The sequence below is a fragment of the Miniopterus schreibersii genome, assembly GCF_964146895.1.
Source record: "Miniopterus schreibersii genome assembly, chromosome: 7".
NCBI classification, from domain to species: domain Eukaryota; kingdom Metazoa; phylum Chordata; class Mammalia; order Chiroptera; family Miniopteridae; genus Miniopterus; species Miniopterus schreibersii.
The window spans coordinates 82,775,758-82,795,428 of NC_138108.1; the positions used below are offsets into that span (position 1 = coordinate 82,775,758).

General features: G+C 52.9%; 1 protein-coding gene across 5 annotated transcripts in view; it reads left to right on the forward strand.

Moving 5' to 3' along the window:
- Positions 1 to 18,301, forward strand: part of PROC (protein C, inactivator of coagulation factors Va and VIIIa) — a 37,018-nt gene extending 18,717 nt beyond the window's left edge. Inside the window, exons 1-10 of one of the 5 annotated variants that reach the window (XM_081141982.1) lie at positions 10,450 to 10,486; positions 10,595 to 10,715; positions 12,025 to 12,115; positions 13,585 to 13,751; positions 14,911 to 14,935; positions 15,037 to 15,174; positions 15,271 to 15,405; positions 15,993 to 16,129; positions 16,360 to 16,477; positions 17,621 to 18,301. In XM_081141982.1, the coding sequence (XP_080998108.1) occupies positions 12,046 to 12,115; positions 13,585 to 13,751; positions 14,911 to 14,935; positions 15,037 to 15,174; positions 15,271 to 15,405; positions 15,993 to 16,129; positions 16,360 to 16,477; positions 17,621 to 18,198 (1,368 nt within the window). In that variant the 5' untranslated portion in view covers positions 10,450 to 10,486; positions 10,595 to 10,715; positions 12,025 to 12,045 and the 3' untranslated portion in view covers positions 18,199 to 18,301. Of the gene's footprint in view, positions 1 to 10,449; positions 10,533 to 10,594; positions 10,736 to 12,024; positions 12,116 to 13,584; positions 13,752 to 14,910; positions 14,936 to 15,036; positions 15,175 to 15,270; positions 15,406 to 15,992; positions 16,130 to 16,359; positions 16,478 to 17,620 lie in introns of those variants that run through there. The other 4 variants (XM_081141983.1, XM_081141981.1, XM_081141980.1 and 1 more) reach the window with 4 other exon arrangements.
- The last annotated feature ends 1,370 nt before the right edge of the window (positions 18,302 to 19,671 follow it).

Below are 19,671 nucleotides of genomic sequence, written 5' to 3' on the forward strand. Positions count from 1 at the left end.
CCCACCCCCTTTACCTCTTCTCTCTGAGATATGACAGTCTGTTGCATGCTTCAATGTTTCTGGGTCTATTTCGTTTGCCAGATTCTTTTGTTCATTAGCTGCTTCTTAAAGAAAACCCTTCAATATTTCATGTAGTACTGGTGTGGTGGTGATGAACTCCTTTAGCTTTTTCTTATCTGTGAAGCTCTTTATCTGAACTTTAATTCTAAATGTTAGCTTTGCTGGGTAGATTAATCGTGGTTGTAGGTTCTTGCTTTTCATCACTTTGAATATTTCTTGCCATCCCCTTCTGTCCTGCAAAGTTTCTGTTGAGAAGTCAGCTGACAGTCATATGGGCGCTCCCTTGTAGATAACTGTTTTTCTCTTGCTGCTTTTAAGATTCTCTTTTTGTCTTTAACCTTTAAAATTTTAATTATGATGTGTCTTGCTGTGGACATCTTTAGGTTCCTCTTGTTTGGAACTCTGTGCTTCCTGGATGTGTAAGTCTATTTCTTCCCCCAGGTAGGGGACGTTTTTTGTCATTATTTTTTCAAATAGATTTTCAATTTCTTGCTCTCTTTCTTTTCCTTCTGGCATCCCCATAATGCAACTGTTGGGCCACTTGCAGTTGTCCCAGAGGCTCCTTATGCTATCTTCATATTTCTGGATTCTTTTTTCTTTTTGCTCTTCTGGTTGGGTGTTTTTTGTTTCCTCATGTTCCAAATTGCTGATTTGATTCTCAGTGTCCTCTACTCTACTGTTGAGTTCCAGTAAATTCTTCATTTCAGTTTGTGTAGCCTTCATTTCTGATTGGTACTTTATTATGTCATTGATGATATCATTAGTTTCCTTAATAGTCTTACTAACATCCTTAAGCATCTTTATAACCATTATTCTGTACTCTGTATCTGGAAGCTTGCTTGGATCTATTTCATTTAGTTCTTTTTGTGGAGACTTCTTCTGTTCTTTCTTTTGTGACATGTTTCTTTGCCTCAGCATTTTGGCTGCTTCCTGGTGTTTGTTTCTAGGTATGAGGTAGAGCTGCTATGTCTCCTGGAATTTGTAGAGTGGCTTTGTGTAGTAGGTGTCCTGTAGGGTCCAGTGGCTCAGCCTCCCCAGTCACCTGAGCTGGGCCTTCTAGGTGCTCCCCTGAGTGGGCTGTGTGCACTGTCCTATTGTAGTTGAGCCTTGGTTGCTATTGGTGTCATTGGGAGGAATTGACCCCCAGGCCAATCAGCTGTGAGGACCAGCTGCAGCTACAGCCAAAGAAGTGCTATGCTGGAGACACCCCTATGGAGCAGGATTTACTTCAGTGGAGCTTTGGTGTTCACCAAGTGTGCCCCTTGAGTGTGGCAGTTTTGTAATCCAATGTGGTCAAAGCTGACCACCAGGTGCACTGTCTCTGGGGCTCCCAGGAGGTGCAAAGTCATCCTCTGCTCGTGCTCTGCCCAGCGCCATCCAGCATGAGCTACACAGCAAACTGTAGTTGGCTGCTACTTGTGCTGGGCTTGGAGGTGTTCAGGAGAGGCCAACCTATGAACCAATGCAGGTTACCACTAGTGCCATGTCTGGGGCCACTTATCTAGAGTTATGGGGCATGCTGAGACCAGCTGCTGCTTGTTTGAGAGATTTTAGGAAAGTCCTAAGCCTGAGCCTAGAGAAGCCACTTGAATAGAAAAGCCACTGGAAATGGCTTGGATGGGCCTGCAAGTAGGGAGAGGTGGTACCTCTGGGAATCACCAGGGTGAGGCGAAAGGTGTGAGTCAGGTTACTGGAAATTCAGAGAAGGCGCCTGCCTGCCAGTTCTGTGGGGGGAGGGCTCGCCAAAGGAGCAATGGCCTCTGCCAGCTCTTCTGTCTGTGAGAAAAGTGCCCCTCCAGCTCTTACCTGATTCCAGGCAAGTTAGTTCCTCTCTGAACATCCCGCATTCCTTTCAAGCTGCTGCCCCAGTGCTGGAGCTCAGAGGGAGTGTGTCTGAGTGAGTTCGTGTGCTGGCCCTTTAAAAGGAACTGCCTGGGGCTCCAGCAGCCTCCTCGAAGCCTGAATCCCTCTGGTTTTCACAGCGAAGTTGTGGGGACTTCTCCTACTGGCACTGGAACCCTGGGCTGGGGACCCCAGTGTCGGGCTGGGACCCCTCATTCCTCGGGCAAACCTCCCCCTCCAAAGTCTCCCTCCTGGTGTTAATCTGTTGCACCTGGGTGTGGGCCCTCGGCCGAGTCTCCACGATTCAGCCCTGATTCCACCCCTCCTGTCGGCCTCGGTGCTTCTCCAGTTCCCTTGTCATAGCACTTCTATTTAGCTAGATTTCAGGAGGTTCTGAATGATGGTGGTTCTGTATTTTTAGTTGTAATTTTGATGTGGTTGTGGGAGGCAGCGCGTACCACTGTTACCTACGCTGCCATCTTGCTGTCGCTCCGCCTCTGTGACTTTCTAAATAAACTTCATGCATTAAGAGTTCTTGGCTCTGAGTTCTTTCTTAGCCAAATTCAAGAACAAATGTCTAACAATCACTGCTAACAATTTCAATTATTTGATATTCTGGAAAGGGTAGAACTATGAAGACAGTAAAAAGATCAGTATTTACCAGGGGTTGGGGTAGGGGGGAATGAATAGCTGAAAAACAGGATTTTTAGGGCCGCAAAAATACTCTGTATGATACCATATTGATGGATATGTGTCATGATACATTTCCCCAAGTTCATTGAATGTAAAACATCAAGAATGAACATAATGCAAACTATGAACTCTGAGTGATTTTCATGTGTCGGTGTAAGTTCATCAGTTGTAACAAATGTACCACTCTGATGGGGGATGTTTATTATGAGGGAGGCTAAGCCTGTGTGGGGCAGAGGATATATATGAAACCTCTATACCTCCCCCTCAGTTTTGCTGTGAACCTAAAACTGCTTTACAAAAGTAAAGTCTTTTTTTTTTTTTTTTGGAAGATACATATAGTACATGTAAGGCTTTTTAAAAGGAGAATGTAAATGCAATAACACTGGTTAAACAGATATTACCAGAATTTAATAAAAAATAACAATGACATTTTAATCCTATAATACAGAGGATATTCTTACCTTTTTCTGTTTCCTTGCCTGCAGCCTTGAAGAAAATCTTTTTAAATGTACTGATCCAACTAAAGATGGTCAAACCTAAAATTCTTCGACTTGCAGCTCTGCTCTTATTAAGCCCACATTACACTCGTTTCTGCTGTCAGTCCAATATCATGGCATCAAGCTAACAAGCCTTTCAACAAAATCACCTGGGGATGGAATTCTTTGGATCTTACTGACAAGAACAGGTTTTTAGACTTGGAGGGGTTAGTTCCCAGCCCTCTAAAAATGTCCATCCACTTAGCTACAGGCTGGTTTTAGTAGACCAGCTCTTGGTCAATCAGCTCCTTTGCATCTATAAATTCATCATGTGGGGTACCCATGTCCAAAATGTCCATTCTTCTTATTTAAATAGTTTTAAGTACACTAGGTTACATAAGTTAAACACAACTCCTCTCTCGCTCTCTCAAAATTGTTTCAACACACAGAGATATTTAAACTTGTGAAATTAAAGTTGGATTACAAGTACATTCCAGATTTAGTAAAGAAATGAGAAAATTTTGTTAAATTGATTGTCCTTTTCAGGTGGCATTTTGTTTTATTTCCCAAAGACAAAGTCACTTTTCATCACGTGGCTTTTCATCACTGCCTACACATAACATTGAGCATCTCAGTCATCCTCTTTTAGGACCCATGTCCTCTCCAAAGACCATCCAACAGTCTTGGAGGAACAGCTTATAAATTTCTGCTTCACTGTAATCCTTTTCTCCATTCTCATTCTCAATATATTTCCAGTCTGGCCGGATTGAGCGTCGACCTAGGATCCAGGCGATCAGGGTTCGATTCCCGGTCAGGGCACATGCCCAGGTTGCGGGCTCGATCCCCAGTCAGGGGCATGCAGGAGGCAGCCGATCAATGACTCTCTCATCACTGATGTTTCTGTCTCTCTCCCTATCCTTTCCTCTTTCTGATATCAATAAAGATATATATATATCTCCTTCCATTTCTAGAACGTCAAATAACTCAAGTGCATGTTTGGAGGAAACTGAAAAGTAACCAAACTTTTCACTACGAAAGCCTCAGTTTACAGAAAGCAAACCACTCTGTTAGCCATTTAGTGAACTCGCTGCACTTAGTTAGCTACATGTACTGGGTACAGGTGTGCAGTATATTTATTTAGCAAGTAATCTTTTTATTTTCTTTAGAAAAAGTTCATAGACTGAACGGAACTTGCAAAACTTTACACTTGCACTGTCTGCTAAACATGCAGACAGGGCAGCGAAATCCCTTCTGTATGTGGACAAGATAGCATTAACATTCTTTTGTTTTCTCTGAAGTCTCATTAGAATCTTCATACAAATCAAAAAGGAAATTTGAAATTCCATTTTTCAAATTAAAGTACTTACGAGGTAGGCGAGCATTATTATTGCCATGATTTGGCTCAGCACTTGGTGTACTGTAGAGAGTGTGATCCGTGGGATCTGACAGAATCAGCACCACACTGTAAAGGGTAAACATATCTGTCGCCTTTTGTTCACTCAGAGGATAATTCAGTTACAGCTTTCTTAAAAGGTTGTTTTAAATTGATTTTTAGAGAGAGAGGAAAGGAGAGAGAGAGAGAGAGAGAGAAATGTCCATGATGAGAAAGAGGCATCGATGTGCTGCCTCCCCCAGTGGCCCCGCCTGGGCTCGAGCCCACAGCCCAGGCCTGTGTCCTGACCAGGAATCAAACTGACAGCCCCTCGGTCCACGGGACGACACCAAACCAACTGAGCCGCACCAGCCAGGCAGTTACAGCTTTTTAATAAGAATTTAAGTTTCCTTAGTTTCAGAGAACAATCAGAGGAGCAATGAGTTCATTCACGAGCACCCAAGCTCATTCCGCGGCCACCGTTTCCTCTTTGTTTTCTTCTGCCTCCCTCCCTTCCTCCCGTCCTTCCTTCTTTTCTTTCTTCTTTCTTATTTATTTACCATTTATTTCCTTATTTTTGGTGGCTACTATTTTCAACTGAGAATTGATGTCTTTTGGGGAGACCAAAAACCCCTTTTGATGAATTTAGAAGTTCTTGCCTGTCTCACTGGGGACTTGTGAGAATGTTTCTACATGTGCTTCACATTTCTCTCTCCCCCAGGCCCGTCCCTGCGTCTTTTCTGCATAGTGTGCAGTGTTCTCTTTTTGATTGTTTCCCCCCCTAACTCAGTGGTATGTGTGTGCCAGCCGTCATTAAAACCGAGCAGTGGTTTAGCTCCTAAATGACCACGATGTCTGGGTCACTCTGGAACTGGTGCTGTAATCATTCTCATTTTCATGATCTGCAGTCTTTAAAAACATGGCCACAATACTCACCATGTTAAAAGTTAAACTAGCACTGTCTCAACGCAAAGCTCAGCGGCTACTCCACAGGCAAAATGGATGTTCATGCTCCAAATACAGTGCACTTAAGTTGCATCACTACATGTGGTGCAACGATGAAGGAGCCATTACTGTGAACTGCAAATCACGGGTGTCAGCGGCAGCCACAGGGACTAGGGGAAGTGCTGTGTCCTCTTGGCATTAATACCAATGTTGCTTTCAGCCCCTCTTTTGGGGACACCTTTAGGTTTATACCCTCCCCTAACCTGTACCCAATCACTGAAAAGTGGAAGTTTTCTTACCCTAGGGAAGAGTTTACTGGATGTAAGGCTTTTCATGCTAAATAAGGACAGTCCCAGCTGAAGCGGGATGGTTGGTAACCTAGCATATGTCTGTAGAATCAAGAAAAAAGTCTCAAGACAAGTACTGTAGGATTTCACTTATATGTGGAATCTAAAAAAAACTGAGTTCATAGAATAGATTGGTGGCTGCCAGAGGCAGAGAATGGGGGCTGGGGAAATGGCTGAATGTTGTCAAAAGGTACAAACTTTCAGTTATAAAATAAATAAGCCATGAGGATGTAATGTACAGCATGGGAGCTACAGTTAAGAATACCATATTGTATATACAAAAGTTGCATAGAGAGAAGATCTTAAAAGTTCTCATCACAAGAAAACTGTAACTATGTGAGGCGATGGATGTTAACTAAACTTGTGATCAATTTGCAGTATATAAATATATCAAATTGGTGGTGGTGAAATGGCACCAGGTGTTAGACCTGGGTTCATCAACCTTGGTACTTGAGTTCTGGCTAAAAAAGAATTCAGAGTCAATACTCAAACTATAAGAGAAAGTTTATTTAGAAAGTCACAGAGGTAGAAGAAGTAAGCCATAGAAGAAATGGGACCAGGAAATAAGTTACAGAAGAAAAAGAAGGGCCTCTGGAGCTTAGGAGAGAAAAAGACATGAGCCTTGAGAGACAGAAGAGGGAGGAAAGGCTCAGGTGTGCTCCCAAAAAAGCCAGAAAGAGCAAGCAAGGGTCACTCTCTTAGGGCTTTTATCCGGATCTCCCAGGAGAGGGTCTTGATAGAATATTCATCAGCTTTCAAGGCGTGCCCCCTCAGGGTCGCAGTCTCCACTGATTGGTCGGCACCAGGGCAGGGGCTCCTCAGTGGTTGCAGCTGGTCCTGAGGTCAGCTGTGGCATTGCTCCATCTGATTTTGCTGCTTCTCTGGGCCTGGAGCTGAAACATAGCAGAGGCCTAGATGTCATCTTCAGGGGTTAATGCTTACAGTAGTGGTTGTGCAAAGGCTTGTAGTTTCGCCCATTGCTAGGCATCTGGGGCCCTAGTGACCCTCTGCACCTGGCCTATCATTGCTACTCTGCTCATGCCTAACTGTCTACTACAAAATCTTTATGTTTTACACCTAAAACTAATACAATGTTATATGTCAATTATATCTCAATAAAACTTAAAAAAAGAAATAATACCTCAATGTAAAACAAATGAAATGTATTTCTATATACTAGTAATACTGTTGTAATTAGCTAGTTATCAATAATAGGAAAGGAGCAAAGGGGAAAGCCAGACATTACAGGCCTGTCATCTGGGCAGCTTCACCAGGAAGCTGCTTCTTCACACTCCCCAGGGAACCGCCAGTCCATTCCCTGCAGATCACTGGGGGAAGGGAACCAACAAAGGGGAGATAGACACACGTGCAGTGAAGTTGGGGTGACTAGGGAAGGTGTCTGTCAGTCACACCTGGGAACGGATCACTTCCCAGAATGGGCACAACCACAGCAAGGCCAAGTGAATGTGGGAATACATAACCCCCTAAACAAAGGAGTTCACTCCCTTGTTGCTCTTGGCTCTTGGCTCTTGGCTCTCTTGCAATCACCCAGTATGGTCCATGGCTACGCAGACCCCACACTCAGTGCACTTATGGGCTACAACTGGGAAAACACAGACTAAGCTGACCTGATGTTGGACTGGACTTGGCTCCAACATGGAATGAAAACTCTGGACATTGGCTCTGATTTTCGTTCTGCTAAAGTCCCAGCTACACTTCCTCCTTGGCAGGACTAAGGGAAATGAAACCTTGGAAACTCAGGGATTTAATTCCACAGAAATAAAGCTTTCTATGATAGCTCATCCTCCTGTGCAAGTCACAGAAAATTCCTTTTCTCAGGATATTGCAAGAAATCCACCCCATGAGCAACATGTGGGGACTAGGACCTCTCCCCACTGATAACAGTAGCAACAAACAATTGGAAATGGAAATCTTTAAAGTGCTATTTACAGTAGCATTTTAAAAACATGAAATAAGTAGGCATAAGTTTAACAAAATATGTTCAAGATCTGTACACTGAAAATACTAAACATTGGTGAGTGAAATTAACAAAGACCTGAATAAATGGAGAGAAAGACTATGCTGATGGATCAGAAGACTCAATATTAAGATGCCTCTTTTCCCCAAATTGTCCTGTAGTGTCAGCTTAATCCCCCCCAAAATCTCAGAAAGCAATTTTTTTTTTTTTGGTATAAATTGACAAGCTGATTCTAAAATGTGTATAGCAATGCAAAAGACTAAAATAGCCAAAATAATTTTGAAAAAAGAACAAAATTGGAGGACTTAACATTACCTGATTTCACGACCTACTGCAGTCTTATTATAACAGCAAGTAAGCAGTTAAGACAGGATGATACAGGCAAGAAGACGAACAGATAGATCAGCAGAACGAAACAGCACAGAAGTGAGCAAGTGCATACATGGCCAATTGACTTTTGACAAAGTACCAACATAATTCCATGGGAGAAAAGACAGTGTTTTCAACAAATGATGCTGAAACAATTAGACACATCCATGCTGGGGAAAAAGTGAGTTAATCCCTGCCTCATACCACACATACAAATGAATAAGTTCAAAATGGGTTGGAGATCTAAATGTAAAAGCTAAAATCATAAATCTTCTGGAAGAAAACCTTTGTGACAATGGGCAGATTTCTTAGGCAGGACACAGAAACACAAATCATAAGAAATATTGATAATTGGACTTCATCAAAATCAGAAGCATTTGCTCAACAAAATTTTTGCAAATACTTATGAGACAAAGGACTTGTGAGCCTGGCGAGTGCATCCCAGTGGTTGAGTGTTGACCTATGAACCAGGAGGTCACGGTTTGATTCCCGGTCAGGGCACAAGCCCAGGTTTCAGGCTCTATCCCCAGCAGGGGGTGTGCAGAAGGCAAAGTGAATATGGGGAGAGCCCAGAGCAGTGACTGCTGTAGACTCATGTGGGAGGACACCTGGAGCAAAACCATGCACACAGGGGGCATTTTTACAGGTTCCTCCGCTTGCCCCTTGTGTGTGGGCATGCGTGTGGTCCCCCTGCTTCCTGCCACTTCTCTGGGCAGCTGCCACAGACCTTAAGAAACAGCTGCTGGCTCTCCACTTTCCATAGGCTCCACTCCAAACTCTGTTACACCCCTTCCCCTCTCCTCCCCCCACCCCCCTGCTCCTCTCCTGTGCCTCCAGCTCCCTCCCCATCTGACGGTGCTTCCTCTGTAGCCTGGGTCCTGCCTCCCTCTGCTGTCCCGCTTGAAGCTCCACCTCCTGCAGGCAGCATTGGGGCCCACCCCAGCTTGTGCTGATTTTCCTCTCTGAACCCGTGAGCATCTCCATCTGTGCCTGCTGCCTGGCCTCCGCCCCGTGGGCCTGCCTTGTTAGATTTCCGTGCTGCTCCTCTTGCCTTCTCAAGTGGATCATGTGCGCAGGACGAGGGCCTTGTGCCCCCCCCCCCCAGCCCAGGTGCAGTGCTGTGCCTTGGTAGGAGGAACACAAGCCACCAGGCTAAGTTAAGGAAACTTAAAGAAAGAGGGGATTTCCTGGGAGGGCAGGGAGACGCTCATGAACCCAAAGCCAGGATGCGCCCCACTCATCTCCCTCGGCCTTCCCAGGTCTCCCTGGTTCCTGATCAGCCTTCTCTCTGCCCATCTGCACCTCCCTCCTCATTGCTTCCTCTGTTTAGGCTCAAGCGCTGATGCCCAGACACTGGCTTCAAAATGTTCTGGGCCTGGTGCTCACAGTGGAATGAGAGCTCTGAAGCCCTACTTCTGGGGCCTGGGGGAGAGAATATGGCTGACCCTTGGGTCCAGTGACTTCCCTGTGCAGTCACCAAAGGCAGTGGGTCAGGGCCATGGGACCCACCAGGGCTGGGAGGCTGAAGAGTGTGGTGGAGATACTTAGTGAATGCTGGCCGACGGCAGGGTCTGGGCCAGAGCCCCAGGTCCGAGCGGTCCCTTCTGCTCCTCTCCCTTCCAGCACCTGGGCCATAAACTGACTTCAGTCTTTCCGGAATCCTGTTCATTTTTCTCACTTGTTCACAAAGGTGGCCAAGAGGTGCCAGGAAGAACTGGGTTCTAATCCAGGCCTGCCACCTACCAGCTTGGTGGATTTGGGCAAGTAACAAGATTTCTGAGTGTCCTCATCGGCAAAATGGAGGTTATAGGGACGGCCATGTGCCGCTGTGGGGGCAGTGACAGGAGCGAGTGGAGCTGAGTCTACGGCATGCCCAGCACCCGAACGGGAGGGGCCTTGAGAGGCATATCTTTTCACGTCTTACATTACAAAACTCAGAACCGGGATGGCATGTTTCTGTAAAACTGGCGCATCTCAGTCACGGCGTCCTCGACTTGGTGAAATACGGAGTCATTACCAGCTGTGCTGCTCTGGGGCAAACCGCAGCGCCTCTGGGTGAAAATGTCAGATCTGGCCTGGCCCGCCGTGGCTCAGCGGTTGAGCATCGACCTGTGATCCAGGAGATCGCAGTTCGATTCCTGGTCAGGGCACAGGCCCGGGTTGCGGGCTCGATCCCCAATGGGAGGTGTGCAGGAGGCAGTCCATCAGTGACTCTCTTATCACTGATGTTTCTCTTTCTCCCTTCCTCTCTCTGAAATTAATAAAGATATATATATATATATATATTTTAAAAACCACACTATTTAAAAAAAAAGAGTCAGATCTGCAAAATGGGGACAAAGTCCCTGGGTCAGCTAGCCACTAGGCGGCTAAAATAAGACGACGTCTGTACGCAGCTTTGATGGTGCCTGTCCCTCATCTCCCTCCCTCCTGAATGGCACCGATGGAGGGTAAGGTGGGCTTTGGGCACACAGATCTGTCCTGAGCTCGGAACCTGTTTGTTTATCTGCAGAGAGGGAGGCCTCAGCACCGAGGGCCAAGCAGGCAAATATTTGCAGTTATGGATTAACCCGAGTTCCGGGCTGTCATGGCGGCAGGAGGGCGACCTTGCGGTTTCTCTGCGGTTCACCCCAGTAAGTCCCCTTCCAGGCAAGTCTGTGAGGTGGGCTGGAGGAGGGATGAGCGGGGGTGAAGGCTAAATCCTTGAGCCAGGGTTTGAGAGAATGGCTGGAGTTTGGGGTAAAGGGAAGTCAGGGCTCTGGCACTGGCCAGGCAAAGGTACTGGCTGGCCGTCCTCAGGCCTGGGTGCCAGTTTCCAGGGGGCTTCTTCCCAGACTCTGAGGCAAGTGGAAGTCAGCTGAGGGCCTTCAGGGCCCAGGGCCAGCACCAGAGGCAGCGCGGAGCCTGGCACCCTCCACTCCCCCTGCCCCACCTATGCACCTGGGGCCTCTGGTTTAAACTAATGTCAGAACCAGCCTCACTCAGTGGAGATGGAGAGTGGTCAGACAGGGGTGGACCACAGGCAGGCCTGCATACTCAGTCTCGGGGGCAGAGGAGGGCTCCTTGGCTTCCAGCTGGCAGGGGACCTCTGTGGCCTTGTGAGGCACCCAGAGGTTAGGGACATGTTTGCGGCTTGGAGCCACACAACTGTGGGCTTAAGTCCGAGCTCTGCCACCTCCTGATTGTGGGCTTTTAATAAATTACTTTGCTCTTCTGAGCCTCAATTTCCTCCTCCATGAAGTGGGTGACTGCGTTAAACCTGCATCTTGGGTGGCTGTGAGCCTTAACTGAGATAGTACTACCTAATGTTTACTGAGCGTTTGCTATGTGCAAACCGTATTTTAAGAGCTTTATGTGAATTAACTCATTTAATTCTCACAATAACCTTATATGGCAGGTGTACAGTTTTCTATCCATTTTACAAATGACAAAAATGAGGCTTGGAGCGGTTAGGTCTCTTGCCCAATGCTGCTGTCCTGGAGCTGGGATTTGCACCACGAGGTCTGACCTGGTGCTTGCCCTCTGAACCATGTACAGATCACTTGAAAGACACTACGTGTGTCTGATAAATGTTCACGATTACTCTTGGCCTGGCCAGTGGACCAGCTAAGGTACCACCCCTGAACTCTCACCAGAGTGGGGAAGATGTGAACATTCTGGGCCCACCTGCCATGGCCCTTCCAAGTGAGTCCCCTTTGATCTTTGCCAGGACTCTGTATCCTTTCCACTTTCTCTCTTCCCCCTCAGACTTGGAGTAGGTGGTGTCACCTTAGCCCCAAATGGAAAAAGAAACAGGTGCCAGGTGGCTGTCCACCTAGTGGACAGGGAGCCCCAACTCAGCTTTTTCCCTGACAATCAGCTCACATGGGGAACCCCTGTCTTGGGGACGGCAGGCAGAGCAGGGGCTGGTGGGGCTGCCGGAAGCTCAGAAGTCCTCCTCAGACAGGTGTCAGCAATTCCAGAATGAGGTGGCTGGCAAGCCTCTTACTGTTCCTGACCATCTGTGGAATTTCCAGCACACCAGTTACTCCTGGTAAGACCACTCCCAAGCCCCACCCTCTGGGACCCTCACACCTTCAACCATCCCCTCTGAGCTTCAGGACAGATGAGAGGAAGGCTGAGTTAGCTGTGGGAACCGAGCAGCAGCCTCTGGCTAGAGGGCAGAGTGCCCTGCCAGGTGCCGGCAGGGAGCCCCAGGTCATGGGGTCAGATCCTGAAGCTCCTTCCTCCACCCTGGGAAGTGGGTCACAGAGTCCCCTGGGCCTTCCACTTCACTCGTCACTCCCTCGACCACGAAAGCCCCAGGCCCAGGCCAGGCCATATCAGAGTCCCCCTGCCCCAGGCAGTCTGTCCTCCTGGAACCCAGCCCCAACCCCTCCCCTGGTCCCACCCCAACAGGAGCAGGTGCTGGGGAGGGCTGCAGGGAGAAGAGGCTGCCCCACTCACTTGGCAGCTCCCCTCCCTCCCCTGCAGCCATGCTGGCTGTTCCTTGCATTTATGCCATTTTGTTGTTGTTAATCCCCACCTGAGGATATTGTTTCCATTGATTTTCTTAGAGAGTGGGAGGGAGGGAGGGAGGGAGGGAGCGGGGGTACAGGGAGAAAGAGAGTAATATCGATATGAGAAAGACACATAGATTGGTTGCCTCCCTCATGTGGCCTGGGATCAAACCTGCAACCCAGGTATGTGCCCTTGACCGGGAATCAAACCCTCGACCCTTCGGTGCCCAGGCCAGTGCTCTAATCACTGAACCAAACTGGCCAGGGCTTTATGCCTTTTTTGAGCTGCTTCTCTGCTTGAGGTTCCCTTCCTCCTCCCCCCGCCCCACTGCCTTCCTACTCCTCAGCTCCCACCTATAGCCACTTGGTTCAACTGTCCAGACTCAGCTCAGGCACACCTTCCTCTCCTGGCCTTTGCATCTTCTCTCAAGCTTCTCTTCTGCCCTCCCCTGACTTGATCCCCCATCCCAGCTGTCCCCTGTTCCCAAGACAGACCTCTCAGAGCCCAGGAGACATGTGGTGATAGTCACTGGGCAACAGGTCTATTGCCCAAGGGAAGGAGCATGGGAAGTGCTCGTGGAGGGATGGTGTCTAGGCAGGGCTGCCGGGGTATATTCAGAGGACAGTGAGACTGATTTAACTTTGCATTCTTGATAACAACAGCACATGGCAGTGACATTGGGTGCTCATTTCTGTGCCAGGCACTGGACTGTTTTACTCAGTACAGTAAAACATCCTCAATTTGAATGAAACACTGAGGTTCAGAGATGTAAAGACACTGGCTCAAGGTCACACAGACATCGGTTTGGGGTTGAAAAGGAGGTCTGGATGGTCAAGTCTCCTGTCCCCCAGCCTCCAGCCACCTCTTCGAGTGGAGGAAGAGAGCAAAGGAGAGGGGAGAGAGTCATATCCTGGAATCATAAGTCTTCCCCAGGCTCACCCCAGCTTGAGCCCCCACCTCAGGCCCCTCCACCAAAGTGAGCACCCCCACCCCCCAAACCAGACTCAGTGTTCTCCAGTAGTGAGCAGGCCCACCAGGTGCTGCGGATAAAAAAACGTGCCAACTCCTTCCTGGAGGAGCTCCGAGCCAGCAACCTGGAGCGGGAGTGCATGGAGGAGAGCTGTGACTTCGAGGAGGCGCAGGAGATTTTCCAAAATGTGGATAACACAGTAAGGCCATCTGGCTGGGTCTAGACGACAAGGCCGAGGGGTGGATTGGTGGCTGGGTGGGGACTGGAGAAGCAGGATGGGGCTGACTGCTGAGGCCTCCTTGGGGGCTCTGGGGAGGCAGTGGGCACCAGCTCCTCCCCCGCCGAGCTTGGGGCTGGGTGCCTGGAATGAATAGGACGCTGGCCCTGTGGTGTATGTGACTGCAAAAAACAGAACTTTGCGATTAAATCCAGGAACAAAGAATTTGGGGAAGCCTTAGGCTGGGGTGCCCACACAAGTCTACTGTAGGTGCTCACCCTCCACCTGCATCTGGTCACCTCTCCTTCTTCCTCTCTGTGACCAAAAGGCCACCATCTCTCCTTCCACCCATGAACCTGCTGATCAGGGTGTGCCCCAACTCCCTGTCTGTCCACATCTGCTAAGCTATCTCTGTGCCTCAGTTCATATTCTCAAGGGACAAAATCTGCTTACTCAGGGGACCTATGTCCTCTCTGGCGCCCAGGCTCTGTGGTGGTGGCCCCAGGTGGAAGGTGGACTTGGCTTTCTGATACAAGTGTCAGAACCCACCATCCCCAAGCGCGTACTTCAACTGCTAGGACCTGGGAGCTGTGCCACCTGGGGTCCCCTGCGCACTGCTGGGGTGCACTTCCTGTCCGCGCTTTCCAGGCCGAGGGTGAGCTTTGGTCTGCTCCCCTCCTGGCCCTCAGCTGCCGCCCCACTGCCTCTTTTCCTACATGGCCTTCAGCAGGTGCCACACGATGCTCTGCAGGTGCCATCTGGGCCCCGCGTGTTCCCCCTGCGGCCCCCACCGCGCTAAGGTCTCAGGGCAGCCGGGCAGAGGCGTCCAGCGGGGAGGTCGGGGTGTGGTCGGAAAGGCAGAGCCCCGTCCCTGGCCTTCCGACCCAGCGGCGCGTCTCACCAGCGAGAGCCCGCAGCGCGCTCAGCCTGGGGAGCGCCGGCTGGGAAAGGCCGGCGCGGCGGCCGGGGACGCCAGGAGAGCGGCGGGGCTGGGGCGGGGCACCCGCGGCGCTGGGCCTCCCCGCAGACGCTGCAGGGCCGGCAGGCGCGGGGCAGAGGCTCCGCGCGGGCGGCGCCGCGGTCCGAGGTCTCCCGCCGCCCCCAGCCCCGGCCGCGCCCGACGCCGACCTTCTCTCCACAGCTGGCCTTCTGGTCCCAGTACGTCGGTGAGCGCGCGGGACCCGGGGCGGCGCCCCGCTCAGGCCTCCGGGCCCCTGGGGACGGGATGGGACGGCGGCACCAGTGACACCCGCAAACCCTGTCGTAGACGGCGACCAGTGCAAGGCCCCGCCCCCGCAGCACCCGTGCGACAGCCCGTGCTGCGGCCACGGCGCCTGCGTCGACGGCATCGGCGGCTTCCGCTGCGACTGCCACCCGGGCCGCGAGGGCCGCTTCTGCCAGGAAGGTGGGCGCGCGCGGGCGGCGGGGCGGCGGGGCGCGGGGGCGCGCGGGGTCGCACGTGCGGTGCCGCCGCCCCACGCGCCCCTCGTCGCCCGTGCAGAGGTGCGCTCCGCCAACTGCTCGGCCGACAACGGCGGCTGCGCGCACTTCTGCCTGGAGGAGCCCGGCCGGCGGCGCTGCGCCTGCGCGCCCGGCTACCGCCTGCGGAGCGACCACCGGCGCTGCGAGCCCAGCGGTGAGGCCCGGCCCGCGGAGCCGCCGGGGACCCCCGCCCCCCCCGCGGCCCGCGCCGGCCCCGCCCCCAGATCCGGCCCCGCCCCCGCGGCCCGCGCCGACCCCGCCCCCAGATCCGGCCCCGCCCCCCGCGGCCCGCGCCGACCCCGCCCCCAGCTCCGGCCCCGCCCCCCGCGGCCCGCGCCGGCCCCGCCCCCAGCTCCGGCCCCGCCCCCCGCGGCCCGCGCCGACCCCGCCCCCAGATCCGGCCCCGCCCCGCGGCCCGCGCCGGCCCCGCCCCCAGATCCGGCCCCGCCCCCAACTCCCGCCCCCGGCCCCGCCCCGCCCCCCCGCGCCGGCCCCGCCCCCCAACTCCCGCCCCCGGCCCCGCCCCGCCCCCCCGCATCCCCGCGCGAGACCTTCCCTGCGCGTCTCGGGCCTCGCTCCCGCAGCCCTGGGAGACTCGCCTCGAGTTCTGCAGCCCCCGAGCGCGCCCAGGGCTGCTGGGTCCGGCCCGTCTGTGACCGACCGGGCGCAGGGGCAGGCGGTGGACGGGGTGCGAGGGCGGCGCGGGGCGCCCGCGGGCCCTCACCGGCTCCCCGCCTTCAGCGAGGTTCCCGTGCGGAAGGACGTGGAGCCCCGTGGAGAAGGGCAGGACCGCGAGGTGCTGCGCGGGCCCGGCGGGCCAGGTGGACCCGCGGCTGGTGGGCGGGAAGCTGACGGCGCAGGGCGACAGCCCCTGGCAGGTGCGCCGGCGCGGGGGGGAGGCCCCTCGGCCCGCAGCGGGAGGCGGGGCGCGCGGTGGAGGCCGGCGCGGGGGCTGCGCGAGACCGGGACGCGGAGCGGGGCGCGAGTGCGCGCCGCCCGCCTGCAGCCCCTCGGGCTTGGGCACCGCCCGGGTCCCGCGGAGACGAAGCGCCCCGACTGGGAGTTATCGGGGGTCGCGCTGTGACGCCACCACCCTCTCTCACGCCAGGCGATCCTGCTGGACTCGAAGAAGAGGCTGGCCTGCGGGGCAGTTCTGATCCACACCGCCTGGGTGCTGACCGCAGCCCACTGCCTGGAGGAACCCAGGAAGCTCATCGTCAGGCTCGGTGCGGGTGGAGCCGGGCAGGGGCACCCGAGGGCGCAGGGAGGGCGGCACCAGGCGAGCCGGCCAGGTTTGGGGACCCTATCCCTAGGATAGGTGCGTGAGCAAGAGGCTGCTTGAGCTCTACAGAAAGGGTTTGGGTGGCAGAGGCGCGCTTGCTCCCACCCTGTCATCCTGTGGCGGGATTTTAGACGCAGCGATGCCTGGTATTTTGCAGGTAGAGGATTCTCTGGTGCCCTCTTCAAATCTGGGCCCAGGTGCTCAATACACAAGTGTCTGCAGGCGAGGGAGTCACGCACATGCTTGCCTCCTCCCTCTGGCGCAGACCCACCCACATGGCCTGGCTCAGGGCCTTGCTTCACAGGGATGGGTGGGGTGGGGCTGTGCCGCAGGGCCCTGGCACCTGCCACAGAGCCAGCTGCTTCCCTGCAGCATTTTGGGCCCCACTCTATACCAATCTCTGGAGGAGGCTCTTACTCCATTCTTTATGCAAAAAAGGAGGAAACCATGTATTGACAGTGACCAGATTCACATTCTCTACAGTTATCTGCAGCACGGCCAGTGGCCTCTAGCCTCCCTTGGGGCTCTGCTTGCGATTTCCAGGCGTTCCCCCAACCTTGCAGGAACCACTGGCCCTGCCTGACAGGACCTGCCTTTTGTGAGTGACCCAGACCTTTCTTCCTGCAGAGTCTGGGTCCTCTCTGGGTCTTCTTGCCCCTGCCTTGCCCCCACCATGGCATGTCCCTGCCTGGTTCTCAGGCTGGGCACTGCTGGCCATACCTCTGTGGGAGGAGAGTCTTGTCTCCCCAGCTGCAGTCTTCCTATTCTCTTTGTAGCCCTGATCTGTGTCCCAGGTTTCCAGGGGTCCTGGGCTCCCCTGCTGACTGCCCACTGCTGCCTAATTCCCTGGCACTTCTCCATCTATGAGTCTTAAATGCAGACCAGCGTTCTGCCCCTTCATGATAGACACCCACGGGCTGTTACCCTTAATAGAGAACAGACGTGTAGACATGTGGCCACGATGGTGCCGGGGATGTGTGGTGACCACTCCAGCTGCCGACCTGCTGCCCTCCACCAGGTCCTGCATGAGCACAGCAGTCATTCCTGCTTCCCCCAAGCCCACCCTGACTGCCCCTCTGCCCTTCAGGAGAGTATGACCTGCGACGCAAGGAGAAGTGGGAGGTGGACCTAGACATCAAGGAGATCCTGGTGCACCCTAACTATAGCAAGCACACCACGGACAATGACATCGCTCTCCTCCATCTGGCCCAGCCTGCCACCCTCTCACAGACCATTGTACCCATCTGCCTCCCAGACAGCGGCCTTTCAGAGCGTGAGCTCACCAAGGTCGGCCAGGAGACAGTGGTGACGGGCTGGGGCTACCGCAGTGAGAGCAGGAGAAACCGCACCTTCATCCTCAACTTCATTAAGATTCCAGTGGTCCCTCACAACGAGTGTGTCGAGGCCATGCAAAACATGGTCTCTGAGAACATGCTATGCGCAGGCATCCTTGGGGACCCTCAGGATGCCTGTGAGGGTGACAGTGGGGGACCTATGGTTGCCTCCTTCCATGGCACCTGGTTCCTGGTGGGCCTGGTGAGCTGGGGTGAGGGCTGTGGGCGCCTCCACAACTATGGCGTTTACACCAAAGTCAGCCGCTACCTCGACTGGATCCACAGCCACATCAGAGCTGAGGAGGCCACCCTGGAGAGCCAGGTGCCCTAGCATCCTTCCCACTGTGTCTGGATCCCAGAGGCCACTCTTGGTCTGGGGACTGGCTGTTGAATGGCAATATGTGGGACATTAAAAGGGGCATGCAACAAGCACATCAGCTGCTGTTCTGTCTGTCATTCAATCCCTTCTCTGGGTGGTTCTGGAAGGAAGTACTGTGTATTGAGCACCGGTATGTCCCAGACTTTATGACCGGATCTCACTTCACATCCACAGCAACTCCATGGGATAGGGAAGAGCATATCTAAGTTTTGTGGGGTCTGAAGCTGCTAACATTTGGGGGACTCTTTATGAAAAAGAATTTAAAACTGTGACTTCAAAACTGGGAGAGCCTCCCCCAGGGCCTCGGGAGGGATCTGTGCAAGTCAGGGGCCCTGAAGCTAAAATTTCATGATAAACCCAATGTTAGAAGTGGAAAGTTTTAACTCATAAGGAGGAAGCAGGTTTAGGAAGGTTTGCCAGGTGGAGCCCGGATTAAAATCTAAGTCTGTTTCCCACACCCAGGTGCTCCCGCCTGCTCTCCACTGGCCCTGAGGGCACCTGCGCGTGTGGAGGCCGTCGCTGGCCCTGTGGGGAGAAGCCAGAGACCTGGAAGGTGGTGGGTCAGTCCAGAGGTAGCTCACGGTGCGGCTGGGGAACAGTGCCACACAGTCACGCGTGGCAATGAGCAGTGTCCCTGTCTCACCTGGCTTTATATGCGTAACTCGATTCAGAGAAAGAAGTCACCAGGTACCTGATAGTAAAGGGTAGTGGTGAGTCAAAGCTGTCCTAAAATTAGTCTAACTCTGTGGTCTCTGCAGGTCCCTCCCCCCCCCAGCCCTTAGTAGAAGACGGGATTAAAATTGAATGAGAGCAGTGGTTCTCAACCTGGCAGTATATCTGAACCCCCCAGGAAGGGAGCTTTAGGAAACATTTACGTCCAGCCTCACCCTCAGAGATTCTAGTGTAACTGATTCAGGGTAGGGGACCCAGACTGATTTTTTTTAAACTCCCAGGTCATTTTAGAGTGTGACAGTCTGAAAGCCATTGGGCTGTGGTCTGTAAGGCCCTTTTCTGCTGGGTGGGCACGTTCCGAGGCTCTCAAGGCCAATGAGAATGAAGACCAGAGTCTCAGAAAGTACACACAAGTCAGTCAGCAGAAAGGGGCTGACTTGTGATGATACCCAGGGGGTGAGCACCACAGCTGCTGTCACAGCCAGAGTGCGCCAGGACCCCCTGAGTTAGTATAATGTTAGTATATGTGTAACCACGAGAAAGGAGGCATGCCTGAGATGGGGCCTCCAGTGTTCACCTGCTCATGGGCCTGGAAAAGGGGTAGGTGGAACTACTTGGAAGTGGGAGGAAGCCAGGCCCCAGGCAGGAGCCGGTGGCTGATCAGCGCGGGCCAGCGTGCCCACGCTGGGGAGTGAGGGAATGGCGACACTGTGCTGGAGGCCTCCCACGGTGTCTCCTATCAAGATGGGTGAC